The following is a 26,906-nucleotide window of genomic DNA, read 5'->3' as shown; positions in this document are numbered from 1 at the left end:
GCTGCTGGTAACAAATCAGAATCAATAAAGTTCACATAACACACAAGTCAAACTCTCAATACTTTGCATTGATCCTTGACCAGTAAACAATGTTGTTGCATAGCAGTTGTGTGCAATTTACGGCTATCTGAATTACTCCCTTAAATGTAGCTGTAACTCAAAACACTCATTCATTGAGAACACTGCATTCTAGACTAGACTTGAATATATATATTTTAAAAAAAGATGGAAACACACAGCGACAGAAAAGAGTTTATTTTACACAGAAAAAATTAAATACTTCAATGAAATACATTTGTTTTATTTCTCTAAAGACAAAATGTTTATTAACATGAAAATTGACGTTTTCAACACCCACTTACACAATAAATTACCCGCATGACACTATGGAATTAAGGACCCTTTAGTTTCAAAACTTCTTTTGGCATAAAGTCTATGCCAATGCTTTACCATGAGAGTAGCACATTTCACATCAGTGCTGCTGGATAGAAGCTTGCTGATCACTGGCTCCCAACTCTATCTTCATCTTTGAGTTGATGTCATTCGTATGACTGCTCTAGTTCAGGAAGTTCAGTAAGTTCAGCCAAACTACAACAAATTGAAAATAAACCAAAAAGTGACAGTTACATGCCAAGAGTCTGTAAAATAAATTAGTTTAGCATTCTTGAATCTTTGAGGGTTCCAAACTGTTTTGGACTTAATAAAAATTTCTTAAACTGGTCATCATAAATCAACAAGGACAAACTGGTATCCAGGACCAGTACATAGTTTTCTCCAAAGTGTAATTGAAGACAAATCTTGAGCCCATTTGTAATTTAAGGAGGAGGCGTTGGGAGGAGAGAGAAAAAATATAGATAATTCACATTTGACAGTAAGTGCACCTTGTAGCACCATTGAGATATCTTTCATGGAAGTGAACAAATAAACTAGCAAATTCTGCTGATCTAATCTGCTGCCTTATTAAAATATTATTGCATAAAACATATTTGCATGCAGTGTTGAATGTTTCACTTAGTATGAGTTGGCCACAGTCACAAGGCAATTTTCTACTCCACTCCCTTTCTTCATTTAACCACTTGGTATATTTCTTCATTAACATCTGAGAATTGTCATCACACTCAAAGTGGTTCATTTCAATCAAAATTAAAATAGGTCCTCTAAAATATACAATGCCTTTAACATACAACATCCCAAGGCACACCAGAGGAGGAAACAGACACCACGCAAGAATTAGAAGAGGAGTTAGGGAAGATGACCCAAGCTGTGGTTAAAGAGGTAGGCTTTAGGAACAGGACGGCAATTCAGCATCTCGAGCCTGTTCTGCCATTCGATAAAATCATGGCTGATCTAAAGGCTTTAATTGGGTTTTAGAAGGTAGAAAGAGATGGACAAGTTTGAAGGGTTTGTAACATTGGGACCAGTAGGAGCTGGAGCACCATCACTGGCATGACGGTGCAACTACAGCATGGTAAATTTACAAAAAGTTGTTTCTATTATGAATTGGAATATAGGAACAAGAGGAGGCCATTTAGCCCCTTGAGCCTGTGCTGCCATTCAATGAGATCACAGTTGATCTGTGACCCAACTCCATTTACCCACCTTTGTTCCATATCCTTTCATACCTTTAGTTGACAGAAATCCGTCACTCTCAGATTTAAAATTAATTGACCCAGCATCAACTGCCTTTTGTGGAACAGAGTTCCAAACGTCTACCAGTCTTTACATGTAGAAGTGCTTCTCAACTTCACTCCTGAAAGGCCTGGCTCTAATTTTCAGGCTATTTGTAAGTAATGAAAATATAATAATGACAGAATGCATGACTTTTAAAATGAGGCCTGAATTACATATTCAAACTCTGGTCCAATTATTCACCAGCCCTTTAACCCCATTTTGCCTGTAGACTACCCTTGATCTTAACTGTGTGTGCAATGCCACAGATAAATCAACTAGTACTAAATAGATGGTGAATCATGGAAAGCAAAAGCAATGAAAGCAAATGCCAAATATACATCTTGCTGATCGATTAATACAATCTGATTTTTTTTTTTTAAAGTGGCTATTTGATCATCAGGTTGAGCTCAAACATTTGGAACTTTGTTTAAGATAGTTACTTGGATGTTTCAGGGAGAGGAGATGACAACGTCCTTCTCAGTACAAGCAATTTATCTGGAAATCTATTGGCCTGCTAATGACAAGTTGTGAGTTCAACAAAATGGTCACTTCTTGAAACAAGTTTCCCCGAGTTCTGTGGAGGTTGTTTCCGCAAGCCATGTATCCAAGGGTACTTAATTTGAGTTTTAAAAAAATTTAAAGTTTAAGTTTTCTTCCTTTTCTCCTGAAAATGTTGACTCCTGGACTTGCATCCTTTACATTCTTGGGTGCGGGAGCACAGATAACTGGTGCAGGGTCAGTTATTACATCATCAAAATGAGGCCATGGAGTCGGGGAAAGGGTCTGTATGGTTATGAAGCTAAACAATGCCTCAACAAGTCAGTATTTTTCTCACAAAAAGCTGGTATAAAAACAATTTACAATCACATTTGAAACTTGCAAATTGGAGAAATATACACATCTACCATGATATTATTACCTACCAGTGATGAAGTAAATTACTTTTTGCAGCATATTTCAATGATAGGGAAGCATGACTTGGCACATTTAAGTCAGCATCCTTATGTTTTGAGTGGGCACTGTCCTGTTGGAAAAATATCAACATTTTAAAAATATAAAAAAGAAAATAATTTCACAGGTGCAGCAGCAACATAGACAGTAGTAAGGACACTGCTACACGTAGAAAACAGGTTTATAAAGAATCAAAAACAACCTTGGTTGTCTCAATAACAAAGTCATGAAAGTGGCAGGACAATATGTAAAGGGAATATTTTTTGTTGAAAGTATTTCCCTAGTGTCTCTTTAAATAAGAGGTCATTATCAAAATGCTCCTCAACATTTTAATATGTTGGATTTCCTACTCCAGCAGATGTCCATCACATCGAGTCTCCAGCCATTCTGCTGCTGTGACTCAATTTATCATAATGTGGGCAACAACATCAAACAGGCCTGAAACACAAACTGGAGTTGCCTGACCAGGGAAGAGGAGAAAAACACTTAACTACATCGAATGCATCAGATTTTTTGGGGATTTTTTTTTTTAAACCTTAACCAGCAATAAAATGTCATAATTCCTTTTTTCATATCTTGACAATAGATTCTGTATGAATGTAGCCATCTCAATCACCAGGTACAGAAAAGGGAAACCTTTTGGCAATTCAGAGGAATAGAAACTGTCTAAATTGGAGATCAAAGAAGCGGAACACAAAAAGGAAGGCATCATCTCTAACTCACGGTTCCTTCATAAAATACTGAGGTCATTTGAGCAGCTACCCAAATCACATGAGGAATGACATCAGCCACAGGAGCCATGGACTCTACTCTCAATCCACCCTCACACTTGCTGAGCCAGCAGAAGACAAGGGCTGGCCCCAAATCCATAAAATACATTAAATCATGCAGCTTGGCAACAAAACATCCTTTCAAGTAATACAGAACATGTAAGTATGCTGGACACCATAGCCACTCTGCTAATCACAATGATCTTCAACCAGTCGAGAACTATCCGCCTTGGTAATGTCGGCAACAATCTTTGAAATTCTCCAATAGTGAGCCTGGCAGTAATGTGGGGATGGCTCACATGCCACTGTGGTTGATCAGATACTATAGAGGCCAATTGAGAAGAGATTCCTTTCATAGAAAGAATCCCATTCACTAAGTTAGACGTCTAGTATTATGTAGAGTATTATGATTTTCATAAGTAGCGAGACCAACTTATTATTTATGTAATATATAAAACAAGTAATCAACTACAGATCTGCCAGCCTAACGCCAATGATGAAAACTTCGAGACCATAACCCGGGACAAAATTATCACGTGGAAGAACAGGGACCAATAAATTACTGGAATTAAAGGAAAATCGTGTCTGACAAACTTGATCCGAGTTTTTCAATTAAATATTGGAGGGTTGATGACAGTAATGCACTTGACGTTGTGTACATGGACTTCCAGAAGGTGTTTGATCAAGTGTCACATAACAGACTTGTTAGCAAGATTGAAACCCATGAGATTAAAGGGGCAATGGCAGCGTAGATACAGAATTAGCTAAGAGACAGAAAGCAGAGAGTAGTGTTGTTTATCAGACTGGAGAGAAGTATCTTCTTCTTAGGCAGTCTGTCGGAGTCGAGGATGACTTACTTCCACTCTAAAATGAGTTCTAAGGGACTGATGAGACCAATGTGGGATCTACAGTCTCTGTCACAGGTGGGGCAGATAGTGGTTAGAGGGACGGGTGGGTGGGGTGCTCGATTTGTCAGATGCTGCTTCCGTTGTTTGTACTTGGCTTTCCCGTGCTCCCGACAAAGAGACGTGAAGTGTTCGGCGCCTTTTCGGATGCAAGGGGGATAGAATCTAAAAGCAGAGAAGTCCTGCTACAACTGTACAGGGTATTGGTGAGGTCACACCTAGAGTACTAAGTATTTAAGGAAGGATATACTTGCATTGGAGGCTGTTCAGAGAAGCTTCACTAGGTTGATTCTAGAGATGAGGGGGTTGACGTGAAGATAGGTTGAGCCTACACTCAATGGAATTCAGAAGAATGAGGGGTGATTTTATCGAAACATAGAAGATAATGAGGGGGCTCAACAAGGTGGATGCAGAGAGGAGATTTCTACTCATAGGGGAAACTAAAACTAGGGGGACATAGTCTCAGAATAAGGGGCCGCCCATTTAAAACTGAGATGAGGAGAAATTTCTTCTCTCAGGGGGTTGTAAATCTATGGAATTCTCTGCCCCAGAGAGCTGTGGAGGCTGGGTCATTGAATATATTTAAGGCGGATATAGACAGATTTTTGAGCAATAAGGGAATAAAGGGTTATGGGGAACAGGCAGGGAAGTGGCGATGAGTCCATGAACATATCAGCCACGATCTTATTAAACGGTGGAGCAGGCTCAAGGGGCCAGGTGGCCTACTCCTGCTCCTGTTTCTTATGTTCTTATGCTTCTCCTACACTGAGCGGTTTTGGGCCAGGGATTCCCAAGAGTCGGTGGGGATGTTACATTTTTTCAAGGAGGTTTTGAGGGTGCCCTTGAAGCATTTTCTCTAGCCTCCTAGGACTTGACTGCCGTGACATAGCTCGGAGTAGAGTGCTTGTTTCGGGAGTCTAGTATCAAGCATGCGGACAATGCTTGATCCATTGGAGCTGATCGAGCATGATCAGTACCTCAATGCTGGGGATATTGGCCTGAGAGAGAACACTGACGTTGGTGCACCTATCTTGCCAATGAATTTGTAGAATTTTACAGAGGCAACGTTGGTGGTACTTCTCCAGTGCTTTGAGGTGCCTACTGTACATAATCTATATCTATATAGGAGGGCAGGTATCACTACTGCTCTGTAGACCATGAGAGCTTGGTGCCGGGATTGAGAAAGTGGTCTTCGAACACTTTTCCTCAGGCGGCTGAAGGCTGCACTGGCACACGGATTTTGTCATCGATGTCTGTCCTTGCTGAGAGTAGGCTCCCAAGGTATGGGGAAGTGGTCCACACTGTCCAAGGTCTTGTCATGGATCTTGATATATAGTGGTATACAGTGGTTCCCCAGGGGTTGGTATTGGGACCACTGATCTTATATATATGTGTCATCTGCAAACTTTGAAATTATGTCCTCTATATAATATATAATTATATTTTATATATATATATATATATATATATATCTCATCGTTTCAAAATTTGCAAATGACACAAAGCTTGAAAATGTAGTAAACAGTGAGGTTCGTAGTAGACTTCAGGAGGGCATATGCAGACTGGTGAAATGGGCAGACACATGGCAGATGAAATTTAATGCAGGTGTGAAGTAATGCATTTTGGAAGGAAAAATTAGGAGAGGAAATATAAATTAAATGGGACAATTTTAAAGTGGTGTAGGAACAGAGCGACATGGGGGTTCACGTACACAAATCTTTGAAGGTGGCAGAACAAGTTGAAAAGGCAGTTAATAAAGAGTATGGGATCCTTGGCTTTATAAACAGAGGCATAGAGTACAAAAACAAGGAAGTTAGGCTGAACCTTGTTAGGTCTCAGCTGGAATATTGTCCAATTCTGGGCACCACACTTTAAGAAAGATGTCAAGGTCTTGGAGAGGGTGCAGAGGAGCTTTACCAGAATGGTGGTACTCGGGATGAGGGGCTTCAGTTATGTGGCGTGATTAGAGAAGCTGGTATTGTTCTCCTTAAAGCAGAGAAAGTTAAGGGGCGATTTGATGGAGGTATTCAAAATTTTGAGGGGTTTTGATAGGTAACCAGAAGTAACAGATTGAAGATAATTGGCAAAAAATCCAGGTTGGAAATGAGAATTTTTTTTCACACAGCAAATTATAATAATCTGGAATGCACTACCTGAAAAGGTTCATTGCGAGAGGCATGGAGTACAAAAGCAGGGAGGTCCTGCTGCAACTGTACAGGGTATTGGTGAGGCCGCACCTGGAGTACTGCATGCAGTTTTGGTCACCTTACTTAAGGGAGGATATACTAGCCTTGGAGGGGATATAGAGACGATTCACTAGGCTGATTCCGGAGATGAGGGGGTTACCTTATGATGATAGATTGAGTAGACTGGGTCTTTACTCATTGGAGTTCAGAAGGATGAGGGGTGATCTTATAGAAACATTTAAAATAATGAAGGGGATAGACAAGATAGAGGCAGAGAGGTTGTTTCCACTGGTCGGGGAGACTAAAACTAGGGGGCACAGCTCAAGATACGGGGGAGCCAATTTAAAACCGAGTTGAGAAGGAATTTCTTCTCCCAGAGGGTTGTGAATCTGTGGAATTCTCTGCCCAAGGAAGCAGTTGAGGCGAGCTCATTGAATGTATTCAAATCACAGATAGATAGATTTTTAACCAATAAGGGAATTAAGGGTTATGGGGAGCGGGCGGGTAAGTGGAGCCGAGTCTACGGCCAGATCAGCCATGATCTTTTTGAATGGCGGAGCAGGCTCGAGGGGCTAGATGGCCTACTCCTAATTCTTATGTTCTTATGTAGGCAGATTCAATAGTAACTTTCCAAAGGGAATTGCATATATACTTGAAAAGAAGAAATTTGCAGGGCTATGGTGAATGAACGGGGGCAGTGAGACTAATTGGATTGCTCTTTCAAAGAGCCGACACAGATTCAATGGGCTGAATGGCCTCCTTTTGTGCTGTACTCAGAGGCTGAACTCCAAGTCATCATCAACATCTTCACCGAGGTGTACGAAAGCATGGGCTGTACACTAAACATCCATAAGACAAAAGTCCTCCACCAACCTGACCCCGCCACAAAGCACTGCCCCCCAGTTATCAAGATCCATGGCGAAGCCCTGGACAACGTGGACCACTTTACAAACCTCGGGAGCCTATTATCAGCAAGGGCAGACATCGCCCTCCAGTGCGCCAGCGCAGCCTTCGGCCGCCTGAGGAGGAGCGTGTTCGAAGATCAGGCCCTCAAATCTGGCACCAAGCTTATGGTCTACAGGGCTGCAGTGATACCCGCCCTCCTGTATGGCTGAGACGTGGACCATATACAGTAGACACCTCAAATTGCTGGAGAAATGCCACCAACGATGTCTCCGCAAGATCCTGCAAATCCGCTGGGAGGACAGACGCACCAACGTTAATGTTCTCGATCAGGCCAACATCCCCAGCATCGAAGCACTGACCACAAACAACCAGCTCCGTTGGGCGGGCCACATTTTTTGCATGCCTGACACAAAACTCCCAAAGCAATCGCTCTACTTGGAACCCCTACACGACAAGTGAGCTCCAGGTGGGCAGAGGAAAGGTTTCAAGGACACCCTCAAAGCCTCCTTGATAAAATGCAACATCCCCACTGAAACCTGGGAGTCCTTGGCCAAAGACCGCCCTAAGCGGAGGAAGAGCATCCAGGAGGGCGCTGAGCACCTCGAGTCTTGTCACCGAGAGCATGCATAAAACAAGTGCAGGCAGCGGAAGGAGCGTGCGGCAAACCAGACTCCCCCCCTCCCCTTTCTTCAACGACTGTTTGTCCCACCTGTGACAGAGATTGTAATTCTCGTATTGGACTTTTCAGTCACCTAAGAACTCACTTTTAGAGTGGAAGCAAGTCTTCCTCGATTTCGAGGGACTGCCTATGATGATGACTACTTCATGATTCTATGACTCTATGTGTGCTAATTGATTGCAAAAGTTTGTGGAAAAGTGGAGTCATTGTGGTTATTACAAATATTCAATAATATCCACAGTGGTACACACAATGTGAATATGCAGTAACAATATCACACACACAAGACAATGCTGACAATTATTGAAGATCCATCATAAAAAAACAAGACTACTTTTACAAGTTGCAATAGCTTAGAACTAAACCAATTAGAGAACAGATTTGCTACTTAAGAAACACGCAACACACACCTGATTTGGAATTCTGTGCATTCCTGCTGAACATACTTCCACTTTTGATTTAATCTGTTCACTGGACAAACCTGGTGACTTGTTAACTGGAGAGCCCAGCTTTGTACTGCTTCGCTCCATGACAAGATGATTTAACATTCCACTTAAAGTTTCCATGTTACTGTTACTAGTCAATTTAGTGAGCTCCAAATCTTCTTCAGTTTCTGCTTTTGGAGACTGACCGATTAAAGCAGCACCCTCTAGCTGCCCTGCACAGGAAGCATCCTTAATATCTTGCAAGCTAATATTCCTGGGGATGAAAGACTGCTCAAGTATTTCTCGAATTCTGTTAGAGCAATTTAGGGAATTTAATGCTGAACCAATATCAATCCCGTATATATCATTAACACTAAAAGATCTATTCAGGTTTCTGGCAAGAGGGTAAAAACTCGTGGGCTGCGTTGAGGAGTCTTTTCTATTATCGGATTCATTTTGAGGTTGTAGCATGGGAGAAGGTGGCTGCTGTTTCCCCATTGCTCTTTCAAATCCAGAAATTTTGACTTGTAATCTTGCTACTTCAGATTCCTACATTTAAAAATAGAAGAGAAAACTACATCACTATGTGATTCTAACGTCTTCATAAAACTGTTCATCCTGGTTTGCTTTTTGATATGATAACACCTTAAACAAATTCTGCTGTGCCAAAAGCTGCATAACTAAAGCCCCAATTAAGAGATTAATATTCTCCAATGAAAAATCAAGTACTTGATGTTAGAGGTTTTGCAAAGAAAATGTACAAAAATGAAACAGCTTTAAGTGTAATAAAATTACGGCCAATTTTAATGGAATTTACACGACAAATGAAAACTGGTATTCAGTTCAAAGGGGTGAGATTATATTTCTTTGAGTTGTCAGTGGAAAAATCCCATTTCAACCTTCAAACTTACTATTTCCAAATAGAACTAACCGTGGAAGATGCAGAATCCTCATCTTTGTCTTTAAAATCCCCTATGGACTCTCCCCTGCCTTATAAATCCTCAAACTCTTTGTTCCTCTCATTCCCCCATCTTTTGCCTCATGATTGCCAGCTCTTCTTTGAGCTGTTAGTGTCCTACTCTCTAGAATTCATTCTCTAACCCCTTTTTCATCCCCACCCTCCTTTAAATGCCACCCAAAACCCATCTCTTTTATCATTCTTTTGGTCACCCCTCAAAATCTCTCCTTTCTGCCTTGGCTTCCATACCACTATCTATGATGTGCCTTGAGGTATTTTTTTTAATTATAGGCACTATATTCCTAAGTTGTTGCTGAAAGACATATCTTGACCTAATCAAATGTTTCCAAAAAAATCCTACCTTGATTATCAAAGCTTCATCTGCAGCACTCATCACCTCACCTTGAGCGTGAAGTTCTGACTTGAGATGAAGGATACTTTCCTGAGCCTTTTCTAGCTCCTGCTTCAATTTTAGCACCTGGTCACTTAATGTATGGGCAGCAGAGATCTCTGCAGTAGGTGGCTTGAACTGTGCACTGTTTTCTTTAAGCATAGCAATCTGTAACAAAAATAAAAGTAGACTTTTAAATAAGATTCGTTTTTGGTATGTTAGAAACAGTCCTGTGTCTCCAGGACCAAGGTGCAAGTCCAGTTCAAATAGTTTATTCTTAGACATGTTTACATCAGTTTGGCTACTTTCAGACTTGACGATATTCATGTCATACAAAATGCAAAACCACAATGACACGTTAAGGAATGAGATACTTTGTCGGTGTATATTTTGACACTCCCCCAATGGCTCAGTGAATTTATTTGGTGAGTAGCAAGGCCACACAGACCAGGAAAGTACCAGATTCAATCCATGGTATGTGCTGATTTAGCTGCTCTCAATTGAGACAGTGGTGCGACAATTAGCTCCCTCACTCCTTGGGTTAGGGAAAAGAAATCAAGAGCGAGCAAGTCAGGTTTCCCACTCCTGATTACTATCCAGCAATCTCTACTGAAAGTGTGTGTTTGGACATCGGGATAGGGTAGGATTAAGCTTGACTGTGGTGCAATCAAGGTGAAAAAGCCTGCCAACGCACACTTTCAAGTTTCATATATGAATAATGCCCGCTTGGAAAGGTATTGGAGAGCACCGGCTAGGAGTAATAACTTCAGGAGATGACAAGAAGGAGGAGAGAGAAAATAAATTGATTTCAAAAATGGTAATAGGCAGTTTAACAGAGAACATTCAGTACCATTAATGGGTAAAAAAACTGTGCAGTTCTCATTCTTCAAGTTGAAGCTATCCTTCACATACCATGGGTTAGATAAACCATGCGTACTCAAAACAGGAACTATTACACTTTCCCCAGGCCCCACAAGACGACCCCAATTTGGCCATCTTCTGTTTATTCAACCAGAGTTTGAGAAGCACAAAATGTTGCAATGACATTACAGGGTACAGTTTGGCCCTAGAGTTAAAGGAATGGCATATGGTAAAACAAAACCAAATTGGCCAATAGGTCATGTCCAAAGACAAATTAGAATTAAGCAGAAATATTTTTACAGGCTTAAAGAAAACAACATTCAGGGAAACGAGGATAGTTATCAAACTCAGTTGAAGGTAACAAAAGCTGCTATTAGAGCAGCCAAAAGGACAATGGGTAGTGAATAGGAATGGTAGTAATAGCAAGATTGTTTTCAGCTATATTTAGGAGTCAGTGGGCCATAAATCACCATGTAGTCATTGAAGGATTCCTCAGGGCAGATTCGGGTACAATCCCAGGATATGGCAGATATTTTAAATGACTACTGATGATGCTGTGTTAACAATAATACATTATGAGGTTGATGCTAAAATTGAAAGTGGATGTGGATAAAATAAGTGATCTCAGAACGGAACTTTACAGCATTCATTCGAGATTATTCAAAGAAATGAAAGTTGTACTCTGTGCAGCACTTGATCATATATTTAACAGCTTGTGGGTTCTGGGATTGTTCCCATAGACTGGAGCAAAGCCCACGTGGTGCCTATATTTTAAAAAGACAGAAAGTCTGAACCAGGAAATCACACATCTATTTGCTGATTTCAGTTATAGGCAAGTTGTTTGACCGATTACAGGCAATTTGATAGAGATGCAACCGAGTTCCTTGTGAGCCCATTTCACAAGAACAAAGGAAATGCTCGAAGAAAAAAATTAAATTCAGCAATTCACTTTGCAACTATCAGGGTGATAGATGGAAAAGTAGATGGACTTGTAGTTTGATTTCTATCTTCCCGGTAGACGCATGATACAATAATGCCATTATTGATTAATCATGGCAATCAATCATTATCAATTAGTCTACAACAGACCAAAAAATCTGCCAGTGGTAGAAAACATTGGAAACCATGGGCTAGACTTTCCACTATGATCGGTTTGGGCGATATTTCCGGCCTCAGTGTTTTTTAGTTTTCAGGATCGCTAGAATAGCGCCCATTTTTTTGACCACTAGTTTTGGCCTTTTATTTTGGGCGATAGTCATAGCGATGTGAATTGGCCTTAGCGATGTGAAATGGGCCTTAGCGATGTATTCAGTCATGCAAGGCTGGCGTCCATAGCAATGGCTGTTCTGCGCATGCGCTTTTTTTTTTAAAGCAAAGAACTTTTCCTGCGATTCGGGAGATCAGGGGTCATCTGCGCATGCTCAGAAGACAAAGGGAGGGAGAGAGAAAAGAGCTTTTGAGATTGTGAAGGAGTGCTAAAAGATAAAAGATTGTTATGAAGGAGTGCTAAACCGAGTGATAAAGATGTCATGAAGGTTAAAGCCCATGGGATACAGGGCAAAGTGGCAAGTTGGATCCAAAATTGGCTTGGAGGTAGGAAGCGAGAGGTAATGATTGATAGATGTTTTTGTGACTGGAAAGATGTTTCCAGTGGGGTTCTGCAGGGCTCAGTACTGGGTCCCTTGCTTTTTGTGGTATATATCAATGATTTAGATTTGAATATAGGGAGTATGATTTAGAAGTTTGCAGACAACACTAAAATTGACTGTGTGGTTGATAATGAAGAAGAAAGACATGGGCTGTAGGAGGATATCAACCTACTGGTCAGGTGGGCAGAACATTGGCAAATGGAATTTAATTCAGAGAAGTGTGAGGTGATTCACTTTGGGAGGGCTAATAAGGAAAGGGTATACAACATTAAGCGGAAGGCCACTTAATAGTGTAGATGAACAAAGAGACCTTAGCGTGCTTGTCCACAGATCCCTGAAAGTAGCATGCCAGGTGGATAAGGTGGTTAAGAAGGCATACGGAATGCTTGCCTTTATTGGCCGAGGCACAGAATATAAGAGCAGGGAGGTTATGCTTAAATTGTATAATACTTTGGTTAGGCCACAGCTGGAGTACCGTGTGCAGTTCTGGTCGTTGTATTATCGGAAGAACGTGACTGCACTAGAGAGGGTGCAGAGGAGATTTACTAGGATGCTGCTGGAATGGAGAATCTTAATTATGAGGACAGATTGGATAGGCTGGGTTTGTTCTCATTGGAACAGAGGAGGTTGAGAGGAGACCTCATCGAGGTGTACAAAATATTGAGGGGTCTGGACATAGTGGATAGTAAGGGTCTATTTCCATTGGTGGAGGGGTCTAATACGAGGGGGGTTAGTTTTTAGGTGGTTGGTGGAAGGTTTAGAAGGGATTTGAGGGGGGGGGGGGGGCTTCTTTACGCAGAGGGTTGTGGGCACCTGGAACTCGCTGCCTGGAAGAGTGGTGGATAAAGAAACTCTCAACACTTTTAAGAGATGGTTGGATGGGCACTTAAAATGCAGTAAACTGCAGGGTTACGGACCTAGAGCTGGTAATTGGGATTAGACTGGATGACCTTTTGTTGGACGGAGCAGATATAATGGTAAGTACTGCAGGGAATAGAATATGGCCAGGGTGATCTCCTGGACTAGTTTCGATTGCCTGGATGGGTCAGAGAGGAATTTTCCCAGATTTTTTTCTCCCTAAATTGGCCTGGGTTTTTATCTGATTTTTGTCTCTTCCAGGAGATCACATGGCTCCAGTTGGGGTGGAGTGTAGATGTTTTTAGTATAAGGGGTGTCGCAGTTGTGAGGCGGACTGGTTGGGCTGAGTGCTCTTTGCCTTTCCGTCATTGTTCATAGGTTTATATATAACCTTTAGGGCTGCTGATCAAGGGCTGTGCAGCTCTTTGTCGGCCGGCGCGGACACAATGAGCCGAAATGGCCTCCTTCTGCGCTGTAAATTTCTATGTTTCTGTGAGGACTCAGGAGAGAGTCTGCAGGGGGTTGCAGGGAGAAGGAGGGCAAAGGCCTTCTCGGTCGAGGCAAATGAGGTGTAGTGAATGACGTCGAGACTCGGTGGGGCCAATTATCCCGGGGAGGGTGTGGGAAACCTCCACCCTGGATGTATCAAAAAATATGGGGCGAAATCGCCGATATTGTGTCGTCTGTGTCCCACTATAGGCATGAGTCCGACCAGTGCCGCAAGAGGTGGAACAGCCTGGTTGCTTCCACAAGAGTAAGTATTAATTAGATTTTAAATTGTAATGATCCACTGACTATGTAAATCTGCTGGATTGTAATGAAGCTAGGTAATCTTGCGTAGCTTCCCTGATGATTTGGATTGGGGTTGGAACCTGCGCCCTTTAAGTCTAATTTGGGCACGGTCTCCTTTTGGGTTACGTTGGTGAATGGGGCACGACTGAGCACTGAGGGGTCCAGTCACCTTTACCCAGACTGTGTCAGTCTCTCCGGCTGCTGTCACTCACACTGTGACCCAGCCTGGACTGGGGGAGAGCTGCCCTGGCTCACTGTCTGCCCTGGGACACTTTGGGACATTAGCTCCGGCCACACGGAGGTCTCTGAGCACAGCCCATGGACACGGTGCTCCCTCCCATTACACTCCTGTCATTGCCGAGCTCACCAGCGGTCCTGATTTCCCCCGCCGGAGGACCTCCATCGAGTCAAATAAACTGCCTACCTCCCCTCAAGTGCCAACTGCAACGGCCCGTGGATGGGGCCCTTCCTGAAGATTGTACACGAGATGTTTGGTGTCAAGCATTAGTTCCTAAACATGATCTTATGAAATATTTTCTCTGAACATGGATGTTATAACCATGCATCCACTGTGGATACAAACGGTATTAGCATATAACGTCAGAATCTGTTGTCTTTCCTTAATAGTACCTAGTCAAGTAGCTTATGCCATGCTCTCGTCACGTTTGCAGAGGAAGATATCTAAGAATCGGGCGGAACAGAGGCGCACCGGAGGAGGCCCTGCTGAAATACAGCCGCTGACTGATTTACACATTACTTACTTAGATTGATTTACACATTACTTACGGGGTGGTGCAGATCCCATTGTTGCACCACATAAGTAATGTGTAATGCAGTGGTAAACCAGTGGTAATTTAAAGTAATTTAACAGCATTTCATTATAATATATGAATGATGTCATGTTATGCATGCAGCTTCTGTACTACTCTCAGGTTAACAACATAAGAACATAATAGATAGAAGCAGGAGTAGGCCATTTGGCCCCTCGAGCGTGCACCACCATTCAATAAGATCATGGCTGATCTGATCATGGACTCAGCTCCACTTCCCTGCCTGCTCCCCATAACCCTTTACTCCCTTATCGCTCAAAAATCTGTCTATCTCCGCCTTAAATATATTCAATGACCCAGTCTCCACAGCTCTCTGAGGCAGAAAATTCTATAGATGTATAACCATATGATTTAATCATATGCAACGTCTCTCGTTCACATTTATTGCAATAGTGTTGCTCCTCATACATATGCCAGCGCAGCGCAAGCATTCTCATGTCTACCCTTCTCTTCTAATAACCTCAATTTTGTTTCGCAGCTACCGAGACTTCCAAGGTGCAAAGAGGCCCCTTGCACGAACGTCTTTGTCGCTGCAGGTGGTCATCACCACAGGTCCAGAAGAGACTACTGAAAAGGAAGATGACCATTTGTCATCTCATCATCATCATAGGCTGTCCCTCAGAATCGATGGAAGACTTGCTTCCACTCCTAAAGTGAGTCCTTTGGTGGCTGAACAGTCCAATATGAGAGCCACAGACCCTATCACAGGTAGGACAGACATTTGTCGGGGGAACGGGGAGGTAGGACAGATTTGCCGCACGCTTCTTCCGCTGCCTGCGCCTGACCTCTTCACGCTCGCAGAGTTGAGATTCGAAGAGCTCAATGCCCTCCCGGATACACTTTCTCCACCTGGGGCGGTCTTCGGCCAGGGACTCCCAGGTGTCAGTGGTGTTCACCAGGGAGGCTTTGAGGGTGGCTTGTAATGTTTCCGCTGCCCATCTTTGGCTCGTTTGCCATGAAGGAGCTCCGCATAGAGCAATTGCTTAGGGAGTCTCGTGTCTGGCATGCGAACTATGTTGCCTGCCCAACGAAGCTGATAGAGTGTGCTTCAATGCTGAGGATGTTAGCCTGGGCGAAGAAACTGATGTTGGTGCGCCTGTCCTCCCAGAGGAATTGAAGGATCTTGCAGATATCTCCAGCAACTTGAAGTGTCTTCTGTACATCGTCCATGCCTCTGAGCCATACAGGAGGGCGGGTATTACTACAGCCCTGTAGACCATGAGCTTGGTGGTAGATTTGAGGGCCTGGTCTTCGAACACTCTTTTCCTCAGGCGGCCGAAGGCTACACTGGCGCACTGGAGGTAATGTTGAATCTCTGCATCAATGTCTACCTTTGTTGATAAAAGGCTCCCGAGGTCTGGGAAGTGGTCCACGTTGTCGAGGGCTGCGCCGTGAATCTTGATGACTGGGGGGCAGTGCTGTGCGGCGAGGACAGGCTGGTGGAGGACCTTTATCTTATGGATGCTAAGCGTAAGGCCCATGCTTTCATATGCCAAGGTGAATACATCGATAATATCCTGGAGTTTAGCCTCAGAATGTGCACAGACGCAGGCGTCGTCCGCGTACTGCAGCTCAACGACAGAAGTTGGGTAGATCTTGGACCTGGCCTGGAGACGGGCGAAGGTTAAACAGCTTCCCACTGGTTCTGTAGTTTAGTTCCATTCCAGCGGGGAGCTTGTTGACTATGAGGTGGAGCACGGCAGCAAGGAAGATTGAGAAGAGGGTTGGAGTGATAACGCAGCCCTGTTTGACCCCGGTCCGGATGTGGATTGGGTCCATAATGGAACCATTAGTAAAGATCACGGCCTGCATGTCGTCGTGGAGCAGGCGAAGGATGTTGACAAACTTTTGGGGGCATCCAAAACAGAGGAGGACGCTCCATAAGTCCTCACAGTTGACAGTGTCAAAGGCCTTTGTAAGATCGAAAAAGGCCATGTATAAGGGCTGGCGCTGCTCCATGCATTTTTCCTGCAGCTGTCGCGCTGCAAAGATCATGTCCGTTGTGCCCCGTAGGGGACGAAATCCGTACTGTGATTCTGGGAGGAGCTCCTCGGCCACAGGGAGAAGACAGTTGAGGAGAACTCTAGCGACAACCTTTCCAGTGGCTGATAGCAGGGAGATTCCCCTGTAGTTGCCGCAGTCGGACTTGTCCCCCTTTTTAAAAATGGTCACGATCACTGCATTTCTGAGATCGCCCGGCATGCTCTCCTCCCTGCAAATGAGAGAGATGAGGTCATGTATCTGTGCCAACAGCGCCTCTCCGCCATACTTCAGCACCTTAGCAGGAATTCCATCTGCACCGATAACCTTGTTATTCTTTAGCTGTAGGCTTTGCCTACCTCATGCAGCGTTGGGGTTTCACTGAGGTGGTGGCGGGTCGCATGCTGTGGGATGGAGTTGAGAAAACTCAAGTCAAAGGCAAAGTCTCGATTGAGGAGATCTTCAAAGTGCACCTTCCAGCAGGCCCCAACAGCCTCGGTGTCTTTGTTGAGTGTTTCCCCATTCTTGGCCAGGAGTGGCGTGGGGCCTTGGCAGTTTGGACCGTAGGTGGTCTTGACTGCAATGAAGAATCTTCGCATATTGTGACTGTCGGCTAGTTGTTGAAGATGTAACTAATAGAGTGGACAAGGGGGAATCAGTGGATGTAGTGTATTTGGACTTTCAAAAGGCTTTTGACAAGGTCCCACACACGAGATTAATGTGCAAAATTAAAGCACATGGTATTGGGGGTAATGTACTGACGTGGATAGAGAACTGGTCGGCAGACAGGATGCCAGGCAGTGATGAGTGGGGTACCGTAAGGTTCAGTGCTGGGACCCCAGCTATTTACAATAAACATTCATGATTTAGACGAAGGAATTGAATGTAATATCTCCAAGTTTGCAGATGACACTAAGTTGGGTGGCAGAGTGAGCCATGAGGAGGATGCTAAGAGGCTGCAGGGTGAATTGGACAGGTTAGTTGAGTGGGCAAATGCATGGCAGATGCAGTATAATGTGGATAAATGTGAGGCTATCCACTTTGGTGGCAAAAACGGGAAGGCAGAATATTATCTGAATGGTGACAGATTAGGAAAAGGGGAGATGCAACGAGACCTGGGTGTCATGGTACATCAGTCATTGAAAGTTGGCATGCAGGTACAGCAGGCAGTGAAGAAGGCAAATGGCACGTTGGCACGTTGGCCTTCATAGCTAGGGGATTTGAGTATAGGAGCAGGGAGGTCTTACTGCAGTTGTACAGGGCCTAGGTGAGGCCACACCTTGAATATTGTCTCCTAATCTGAGGAAGGACATTCTTGCTATTGAGGGAGTGCAACGAAGGTTCACCAGACTGATTCCCAGGATGGCAGGACTGACATATCAAGAAAGACTGGATCGACCAGTCTTATATTCACTGGAATTTAGAAGAATGAGAGGGGATCTCATAGAAACATATAAAATTATGGCGGGATTGGACAGGTTAGATGCAGGAAGAATGTTCCCGATGTTGGGGAAGTCCAGAACCAGGGGTCACAGTGTAAGGATAAGAGGTAAGCCATTTAGGACCGAGATGAGGAGAAACTTCTTCACTCAGAGAATTGTGAACCTGTGGAATTCTCTACCACAGAAAGTTGTTGAGGCCAGTTCGTTAGATATATTCAAAACGGAGTTAGATGTGACCCTTACAGCTAAATGGATCAAGGGGTATGGAGAGAAAGCAGGAACGGGGTACTGAAGTTGCATGATCAGACATAATCATACTGAATGGTGGTGCAGGCTCGAAGGGCCGAATGGCCTACTCCTGCACCTATTTTCTATGTTTCTATCTCCTGTGCTTTCTCCATCCACCACCTGTTCTTTAGGTCCCGGGTTTTTTGTTGGACCTCAGCCTTAAGCCGTCAATAATGTTGCTTTGCAGCTCCCGAGTTGGGTTGTTGCTTGAAGCTCAGAAATGCTCTGCGCTTACGATCTATTAGTTCTTGGATCTCCTGATCATTTTCAGCAAACCCCAGTCCTGGTGTTTTCTAGTTTAGTAACCAAGTGTCTCTTCACAGGCACTGGTTATGGAGACCTGGAGGGCAGATCAAGCACTGTGGGCATTCAGCATCTCAGGGTTATCAAGGCACGCCAGATTAGCTGCGAGGCGCTAGTTGTACAGGGCTCTCTTAGCTGGGTCTTTAAGTGCCCCGGCATTAACTTTTTTGTGGCACTGCTTCTGCTGTCCCCTCTGCTTTGGGGCTATGTTTATATTGATGATGGATCGGATTAGGCGGTGGTCCGTCCAGCAGTCGTCGGCTCTTGCGGGTGATGCGCACATCCTTGCGAGCCCTGGCTCGGATGATGACATAGTCGAGCAGGTGCCAGTGTTTGGAGGAAGGGTGTTGCCACGATGCCTTGTATTTGTCCCTCTGGCGGAACAGGGTGTTGGTGATGAGTTTGTGTTCTGGACATTTTGTCAGGAGTAGGGTACCGTTGGAGTTGGCTTTCCCTACCCCTTCTCTGCCAATCACGCCTCCCGAGAGGGCTGTGTCTTTGCCGACCCTGGCATTAAAGTCACCTAGGAGGATCAGTTTGTCGCCCACGGGGACGCGGGTCAGGGATGTCTCGAGGTTGGAATAAAAACCCTCTTTAGCCTCATCCGTTGCATCGAGTGTTGGGGCGTATGCACTGATGAGCATGGCACATTGGTTCCGGGATAGGGTAAGGCGAAGGGTCATGAGGTGTTCGTCAACTCCGCAGGGGGTCTTTGAGGCGGTCGACCAGTTCATTTTTGACGGCGAAGCCGACTCCATGAAGATGGCGTTCTTCCGGTTTTCCTTTCCAGAAAAAGGTGTAACCTCCACCATGTTCCTTGAGCTGGCCTTCCCCTGCCCGCCGGGCCTCGCTTAGGGCGGCAATGTCAATGTCAAAACGTCTAAGTTCCCGGGCAGCTATGGCGTGTGGCGTTCCGGCCTGTTGCTGTTGGAATTGTCCATGAGGGTCCTGACATTCCAGGTCCAGAACTTCATATTAGCGAAGTGGAAGATGCCTGTGCATGTGTTATTTTAACGGGGAGTGGCCGCTGCACACCGACAACCACACGGGCTTAGCTGAGCAAGGTCTTGGTCCAGTGGCAAGGGGGGGGTCCAAGACGACTGGAGACCAGGCACTGCTGTATAAGCCTAATTGGGGGACACCCATTAGGAAGGTCAGATGTCCACTGAGGTTCCGAAGGATGTTTTGGAAAGTTTCTTCCAAGGTTAAAAATTTCCCCAAAGGTTTCCAAGTTGTTTTAAAAGTTTGAGTTTAAAAGTATTTCCAAATTATTAAAAAAAAGTTATACAGGTTGATTGAAGGTTTAATAAATAGATTAAGAGTTGGTTAAAAGTTGATAAAAAAAAGTCTAAAATGTAAATCATGTTGTCATCTGTGGTACCTATGGACAGATGAAGAAGCGGGCCAAGCGGCATGCAGCAGGCGACTCCAAGGCATACAGTGCCCACGCCGACCCCACAGAGGTTGAGTCGGTGAGGTAGGCACGCGCTGCGACGGGCAGATCCTAACGAGGACATGGTAGCAGTGTCAAGGGCAAGCGTCGACATAGGTCGAGAGCTCCTCCATGCGATTGGTAGGTTGACCGGAAACATTGTCACAATGTCTGCACAAATAACGGAGGGCATGAAGCGGATAGTTGTGGAAATGGAGCAAATGACAGATGCCGTCCATGCCTTGCGGCTTGCTATAGTGTCGGCAGACGGCACTGCACCCCCAAGGTGCCATCCCACCAAGCACCAGGACAGATGCAAGTCAGGAGGAAGAACTTCCTTCTGACTCGGAAGACATTTCTTCGGAAACATCTTCTCCTCCAGGCACTGAAAAGATTCTGCAGACATCACCCCCACCCCCCGCCCCCACCCCCTCAGCAGCAGGCTTTGAGGTCCCCTGCTGCAAGACATCCTGGTCCCATTACTCCGGGATTTAAACGGGAGCTTACTACAAGGGAGGGGGTCAAGGTTCAGGAGGGAAGCGTGGTCGCAGGTGGTGGTGGGGGGTGTGATGCTGTATACAGTTTTTGTTAAAATACATTTTTGCTAAATGTTTATTGTTGGGGATGGTGGGAGGGTGTTATTTTACTGTTGTAAATATTATTGAATGTTCGGGTTTGCGGAGGCAGGGAGGGGTGTTATTTGTTTGTTGTAAAAATTTTCAAATTTATCTTTAATTATTAAACATTTTTATTTAACTTTACAATTGTCCTGAAGTGTTTTCTAATAACGCAAGGTAAAACATCAATACAATGGTTGGAAACAATGGCCAAGGATGAAACGTAACGCAACTGTCACCAATGTAAGTTCACGCAAAGCTTTCATTTATGAGCTTCTGACACAAGAGTTTTGCAGCTGCGTAACTATCACGGAGCATTTCCAGTCTTGGGGGCGGGGGGGGCATGGGTTCATCGCCAGATTGATTGTCCTCCCCGAGGTCCTCGTCATCTTCCTCCTCCCCTCTCTCCTGAGGGAGACCGGCGGTCCCATCTGGCAATTGTTGGCCTCTCCTCATAGCTAGGTTATGCAACATGCAGCACACCACAGCGACCTGCTCAGGGTGGTATTGTAGGTTGCCTCCCGAGTGGTCCAGGCATCTGAAGCGCTGCTTAAGCACTCCAATTGTCTTTTTGACGACATTGCATGTAGCTATATGGCTTTCATTGTAGCGCTTCTCAGCTTCCGTCTGGGGCTTACACAGGGGGGTCATGAGCCAGCTGGCGAGGCCATATCCTTTATCCCCAGCATCCAACCGTGACGTTGTGGCCGACAGTGCTCTCACGCGAGATGTGCGCATCATACAAAATTAGCATTTACTGCCATGATTATTTGCTTGTGGTCGATAATGAGCTGCACATTCAGGGAGTGGAATCCGAAACACCTCTGCACCCTATAAAGGTGCTCGCAGGGCGATGTGCATGCACAGTCTATTGCTCCCTGCACCTTGGGGAAGTTTGCTATCCGTGAGAAACCCAAAGCCCTCTCAGTCTGTGCCTCCCTGGTCATAGGGAAGCTTATAAAGTCCATCCTGCGTGCATAAAGGGCTTCAGTAACCTGTCGAATGGAGCAATGTAGGGTGTGCTGAGAGATGCTACAAATGTCGCCTGCTGAGGCCTGAAAGGAGCCCGATGCGTAGAAGGAAAGTGCCGCAGTAACCTTAACCTCAACGGACAGTGCGGTCCTGATGGTGCTGGTAGGCTGCAGATCTCCCTTAATTAGCTAGCATATCTCACGGATGACCTCCTTTCAGAAGCGCAGCCTCCTAACGCACGTGTTATTGGATAACTTCAGGTATGATTGCTTATCCCTGTAAATGCGTTGGGTGTAAGGTCTCCTCCTCCACAGCAGTCTGCCATCTCTTTCAGTGGGCACATAATGCTCTTCAATATACCTTCTCCCATCTCTATCCTGCAGCATATGATTAGTGATCAATACTGGTTGAGAAATTACAGGCCCCATCACTATAAATGCCCATAATTTGTCCTCAACAGATACAAATGTGATTAGATGATTGGCAAGAGTCAAAAAGGCCCTTAAAATCACTCACAAATTGATTCTCCTCACATGCACTTGAAGCAGCCTTTCAGTACAGATCCTCAGAGTTTCAAAAAGGCGTCCGTAGTGCCGAGTACTGCCGATTTAAGGTCAGGTGAGTGCAGCTTTTCTTCAGTGACTTTTTCGGCCAGCGATCATTTCGGCGAAGTGTGAGTGAAATGCCGAAAGTTGCGGTCGGCGATAATCTGGGCGATAATCGGGCGCAAGATTCCATTTTCAGCACTATTCTCGGCCTCGCACGCGGATGACGTCATTTTTAAAAAAAAACTTAAGCCGGGCGATGCAGCACATTCATGTGTGCCGAAAGTTGGGCTGGCGATAAATGGGCGATAAATGGGTGATGATGTGCCGAAAGTCTAGCCCCATAGGTCCAAATACACCTTTTCATCCCAAGCATCCTACACTTACCATATGTCATGTTTCAAATTGTTCATTTACTATATTCCTTGCACATTGGCCCACATGCTAGCTACTGGTCTCATAGTCCCTGGTGATTCTGCTCCTGCCAGAAATAACAAAAACAGTACACTCCACAAACTAATTTGCTAGCTTCCGGTTAATTTTAGGAAAGTGCATGGCTGCATACTAAGCCAAGGAAGAATGATCTGAGGATGTAGTCAGTGAGGCTGATGCATCAGCAGAGCTGGAGGATGCGAAGGTCATAAAGCGTAACATTTTGTTAAAACAAAAAGAGAAATCCATTTTTATCAGGCAAATGGAGAGATTTATCCAATTGTATATGGAAATTTAAGGATATGTAGGCTTAGATGAAGATTTCCAGGTACATCCTATATCCAATGTCATTCAGCTTACTATCATCTGGCTTGGGATCTATGTTCTGTAGTCTTTCTTCTGGGGAATTTGTCAACTGTGTTTTGAACCTGAAAATGTATAATTGACTCTGCAGATGCACTTTTGATTTTTTTTTAAATGGCTGGCAGGATTTGTCCAGTCAGTTTGGAACCAAGGGCTGCTTTGCAATCTAATTTGGAATGCACTGCCTGATAAATTGGTGGACAGATTCAATGGTAGCCTTCAAAAGGGAATTGTATATAAACCTGAAGGAGTAAAAAACTTCAGAGATATGGAAATAGAGCGGGGAAGTGGGACTAACTGGACTGCTCTTCGAAAGAGTCTGTGCAGACTCGATGGTCTCCTTCTGTGCTGTTCTATTCTATGCTATTTGAGGACTTGTGGATGAAAGGGTAGCGGCGGGGGGGGGGGGGGAGAAAAAAAAAAGAGATATAGGCCGGAATTGTGACCACCTTAGCAGGTCCGGCGCAGGTGGTGGAGGGTCGTGACCCTGCTGCTGGCTCCATCCGACTGCTGAAAACGAACTTACGTTAATAGGGCCTATTAAGCCCACCCAGCATGTTATCCTTCCCAATTAAATGCAGCTGGTCTGGTGATGGCATTCATGACACGTTTTCACCCAGATCTTTAAAGGGACCATGGCCACATTAGATTTGACGTCTCACCGAACATAGTGTTGTCAGCGTAAAACAGCAGTGGAGAGCTGCAAACACTGACAATGACTGCATAGAGGCAGAGGGCTGCACCCAGGTTATCTGGTGACTCTCTCCATTTACTTACGGAGGGAGTCAGAGCACGCAAGTAGGTCCTCTTCCCTTCTGATGGTCGGAAGAGACCTCCCCAGAAAACCAAAACAGCCTGGTTACAGATTACAGGTCACAAGCAGGGATGTGTTCAGGAGGACCTGGGTGCAGTGTCGCAAACATTTCAATGATCTCATTAGATCACCGAACGTTAGTACAAAACTACACTCAACTTCACCCTGCTGTACCTCTCATCACATCCCCATCTCTCTGCCTTCCCTACCCTACTCCTGAACATCCTTACTCATACCAACATACCTTGCACCTCCATTCATCCTGCTTTATCTACATTATCACAACCCCATCTCACTAGCCACCCCTCACACTCGCCCTCATCCTACTGCAATCATACCAACTAACAACACACAAGGGTAGTCACTTGGGCGTTTTATCCAATGTTTATGTAAAGTTTCTGTTAATGTGGTGTCAAATATAAAAATCTTTATTTTCAACACGACCGTGGACAGTTTTGTGTGCACTTTTGGAAGTAGCTTAGTGAGTTGCAGTGAATGGTGAGACAGAAAGGTATCCCCTGCAATGGTGATGAGAGTGAAAGGAATGGCTTGGTTATGCTTTATGGTGTTGGTGTGGCAGCCATATGGATATACAGCGTAAAGTTAACTAAATCTGGCCATGATGAGGCTGTCCCTGGCAGCAAATGCGCTCAAGTACTGATGCCCTCTGTCCTGTGCAGCATCAGGTGATTGCAGAGAAGGTTGGTGTTGTTGTTGGGGTTCACCGTGGTCAGATTCCAAGGACCAAGATGAGAGAGTATAAAGGGTGCCCATGCTGATGGAATAGATGGCAGGTGAAATACAGATGAGAGAAGCATTCCGTCAGTCAGTGGTGAGAGAGTTCTTCCAATGAGGTGAGACTGGATGGAGACTTTGCTGGAAACACTTGCAGCCTGCAGAATCTGTGCTAGAAATGGACTGAGCAACAGCTTCTGCCTGAGGAAAGTGGTCATCTGTCAGGTGGGAGGTTTTACTGCACATTTGATGCTGTCAAGTAATTTGAATACAGGGGCAGGGAGGTGTTGCTACAGTTGTACAGGGCCTTGGTGAGGCCACACCTGGAGTATTGTGTATAGTTTTGGTCTCCTAACTTGAGGAAGGACATTCTTGCTATTGAGGGAGTGCAGCGAAGGTTCACCAGACTGATTCCCGGGATGGCAGGACTGACATATCAAGAAAGACTGGATCAACTGGGCTTGTATTCACTGGAGTTCAGAAGAATAGAAACATAGAAACATAGAAAATAGGTGCAGGAGTAGGCCATTCGGCCCTTCTAGCCTGCACCGCCATTCAATGAGTTCATGGCTGAACATTCAACTTCAGTACCCCATTCCTGCTTTCTCGCCATACCCCTTGATCCCCCTAGTAGTAAGGACCTCATCTAACTCCTTTTTGAATATATTTAGTGAATTGGCCTCAACAACTTTCTGTGGTAGAGAATTCCACAGGTTCACCACTCTCTGGGTGAAGAAGTTCCTCCGCATCTCGGTCCTAAATGGCTTACCCCTTATCCTTAGACTGTGACCTCTGGTTCTGGACTTCCACAACATTGGGAACATTCTTCCTGCATCTAACCTGTCTAACCCCGTCAGAATTTTAAATGTTTCTATGAGGTCCCCTCTCATTCTTCTGAACTCCAGTCAATACAAGCCCAGTTGATCCAGTCTTTCTTGATAGGTCAGTCCCGCCATCCCGGGAATCAGTCTGGTGAACCTTCGCTGCACTCCCTCAATAGCAAGAATGTCCTTCCTCAGGTTAGGAGACCAAAACTGTACACAATACTCCAGGTGTGGCCTCACCAATGCCCTGTACAACTGTAGCAACACCTCCCTGCCCCTGTACTCAAATCCCCTTGCTATGAAGGCCAACATGCCATTTGCTTTCTTAACCGCCTGCTGCACCTGCATGCCAACCTTCAATGACTGATGTACCATGACACCCAGGTCTCTTTGCACCTCCCCTTTTCCTAATCTGTCACCATTCAGATAATAGTCTGTCTCTCTGTTTTTACCACCAAAGTGGATAACCTCACATTTATCCACATTATACTTCATCTGCCATGCATTTGCCCACTCACCTAACCTATCCAAGTCGCTCTGCAGCCTCACAGCATCCTCCTCGCAGCTCACACTGCCACCCAACTTAGTGTCATCCGCAAATTTGGAGATACTACATTTAATCCCCTCATCTAAATCATTAATGTACAGTGTAAACAGCTGGGGCCCCAGCACAGAACCTTGCAGTACCCCACTAGTCATTGCCTGCCATTCTGAAAAGTACCCATTTACTCCTACTCTTTGCTTCCTGTCTGACAACCAGTTCTCAATCCATGTCAGCACACTACCCCCAATCCCATGTGCTCTAACTTTGCACATCAATCTCTTGTGTGGGACCTTGTCGAACGCCTTCTGAAAGTCCAAATATACCACATCAACTGGTTCTCCCTTATCCACTCTACTGGAAACATCCTCAAAAAATTCCAGAAGATTTGTCAAGCATGATTTCCCTTTCACAAATCCATGCTGACTTGGACCTATCATGTCACCTCTTTCCAAATGCACTGCTATGACATCCTTAATAATTGATTCCATCATTTTACCCACTACCGATATCAGGCTGACCGGTCTATAATTCCCTGTTTTCTCTCTCCCTCCTTTTCTAAAAAGTGGGGTTACATTGGCTACCCTCCACTCCATAGGAACTGATCCAGAGTCAATGGAATGTTGGAAAATGACTGTCAACGCATCCACTATTTCCAAGGCCACCTCCTTAAGTACTCTGGGATGCAGTCCATCAGGCCCTGGGGATTTATCGGCCTTCAATCCCATCAATTTCCCCAACACAATTTCCCGGCTAATAAGGATTTCCCTCAGTTCCTCCTCCTTA

At 44.8% G+C, this 26,906-nt stretch overlaps 1 protein-coding gene across 2 annotated transcripts in view; it reads right to left on the bottom strand.

The window, feature by feature from the left end:
- Positions 1 to 238: 238 nt before the first annotated feature.
- The window catches only part of ccdc18 (coiled-coil domain containing 18), a 235,617-nt gene continuing 208,949 nt past the window's right edge, over positions 239 to 26,906 (bottom strand). For both annotated transcript variants that reach the window (XM_070886607.1, XM_070886608.1), the window contains exons 27-30: positions 9,813 to 10,010; positions 8,479 to 9,042; positions 2,595 to 2,695; positions 239 to 588 (exon numbers count right to left, since the gene is read on the bottom strand). In XM_070886607.1, coding sequence (XP_070742708.1) covers positions 540 to 588; positions 2,595 to 2,695; positions 8,479 to 9,042; positions 9,813 to 10,010 — 912 coding nt within the window. In that variant the 3' untranslated portion in view covers positions 239 to 539. The remainder of the gene's footprint in view (positions 589 to 2,594; positions 2,696 to 8,478; positions 9,043 to 9,812; positions 10,011 to 26,906) is intronic.

The sequence above is a fragment of the Pristiophorus japonicus genome, chromosome 8 (assembly GCF_044704955.1).
Source record: "Pristiophorus japonicus isolate sPriJap1 chromosome 8, sPriJap1.hap1, whole genome shotgun sequence".
In the NCBI taxonomy this organism is placed as follows: Eukaryota; Metazoa; Chordata; class Chondrichthyes; family Pristiophoridae; genus Pristiophorus; species Pristiophorus japonicus.
Note: the sequence above shows the minus strand (reverse complement) of the source record. Positions and strands in the feature narration are given on the sequence as shown.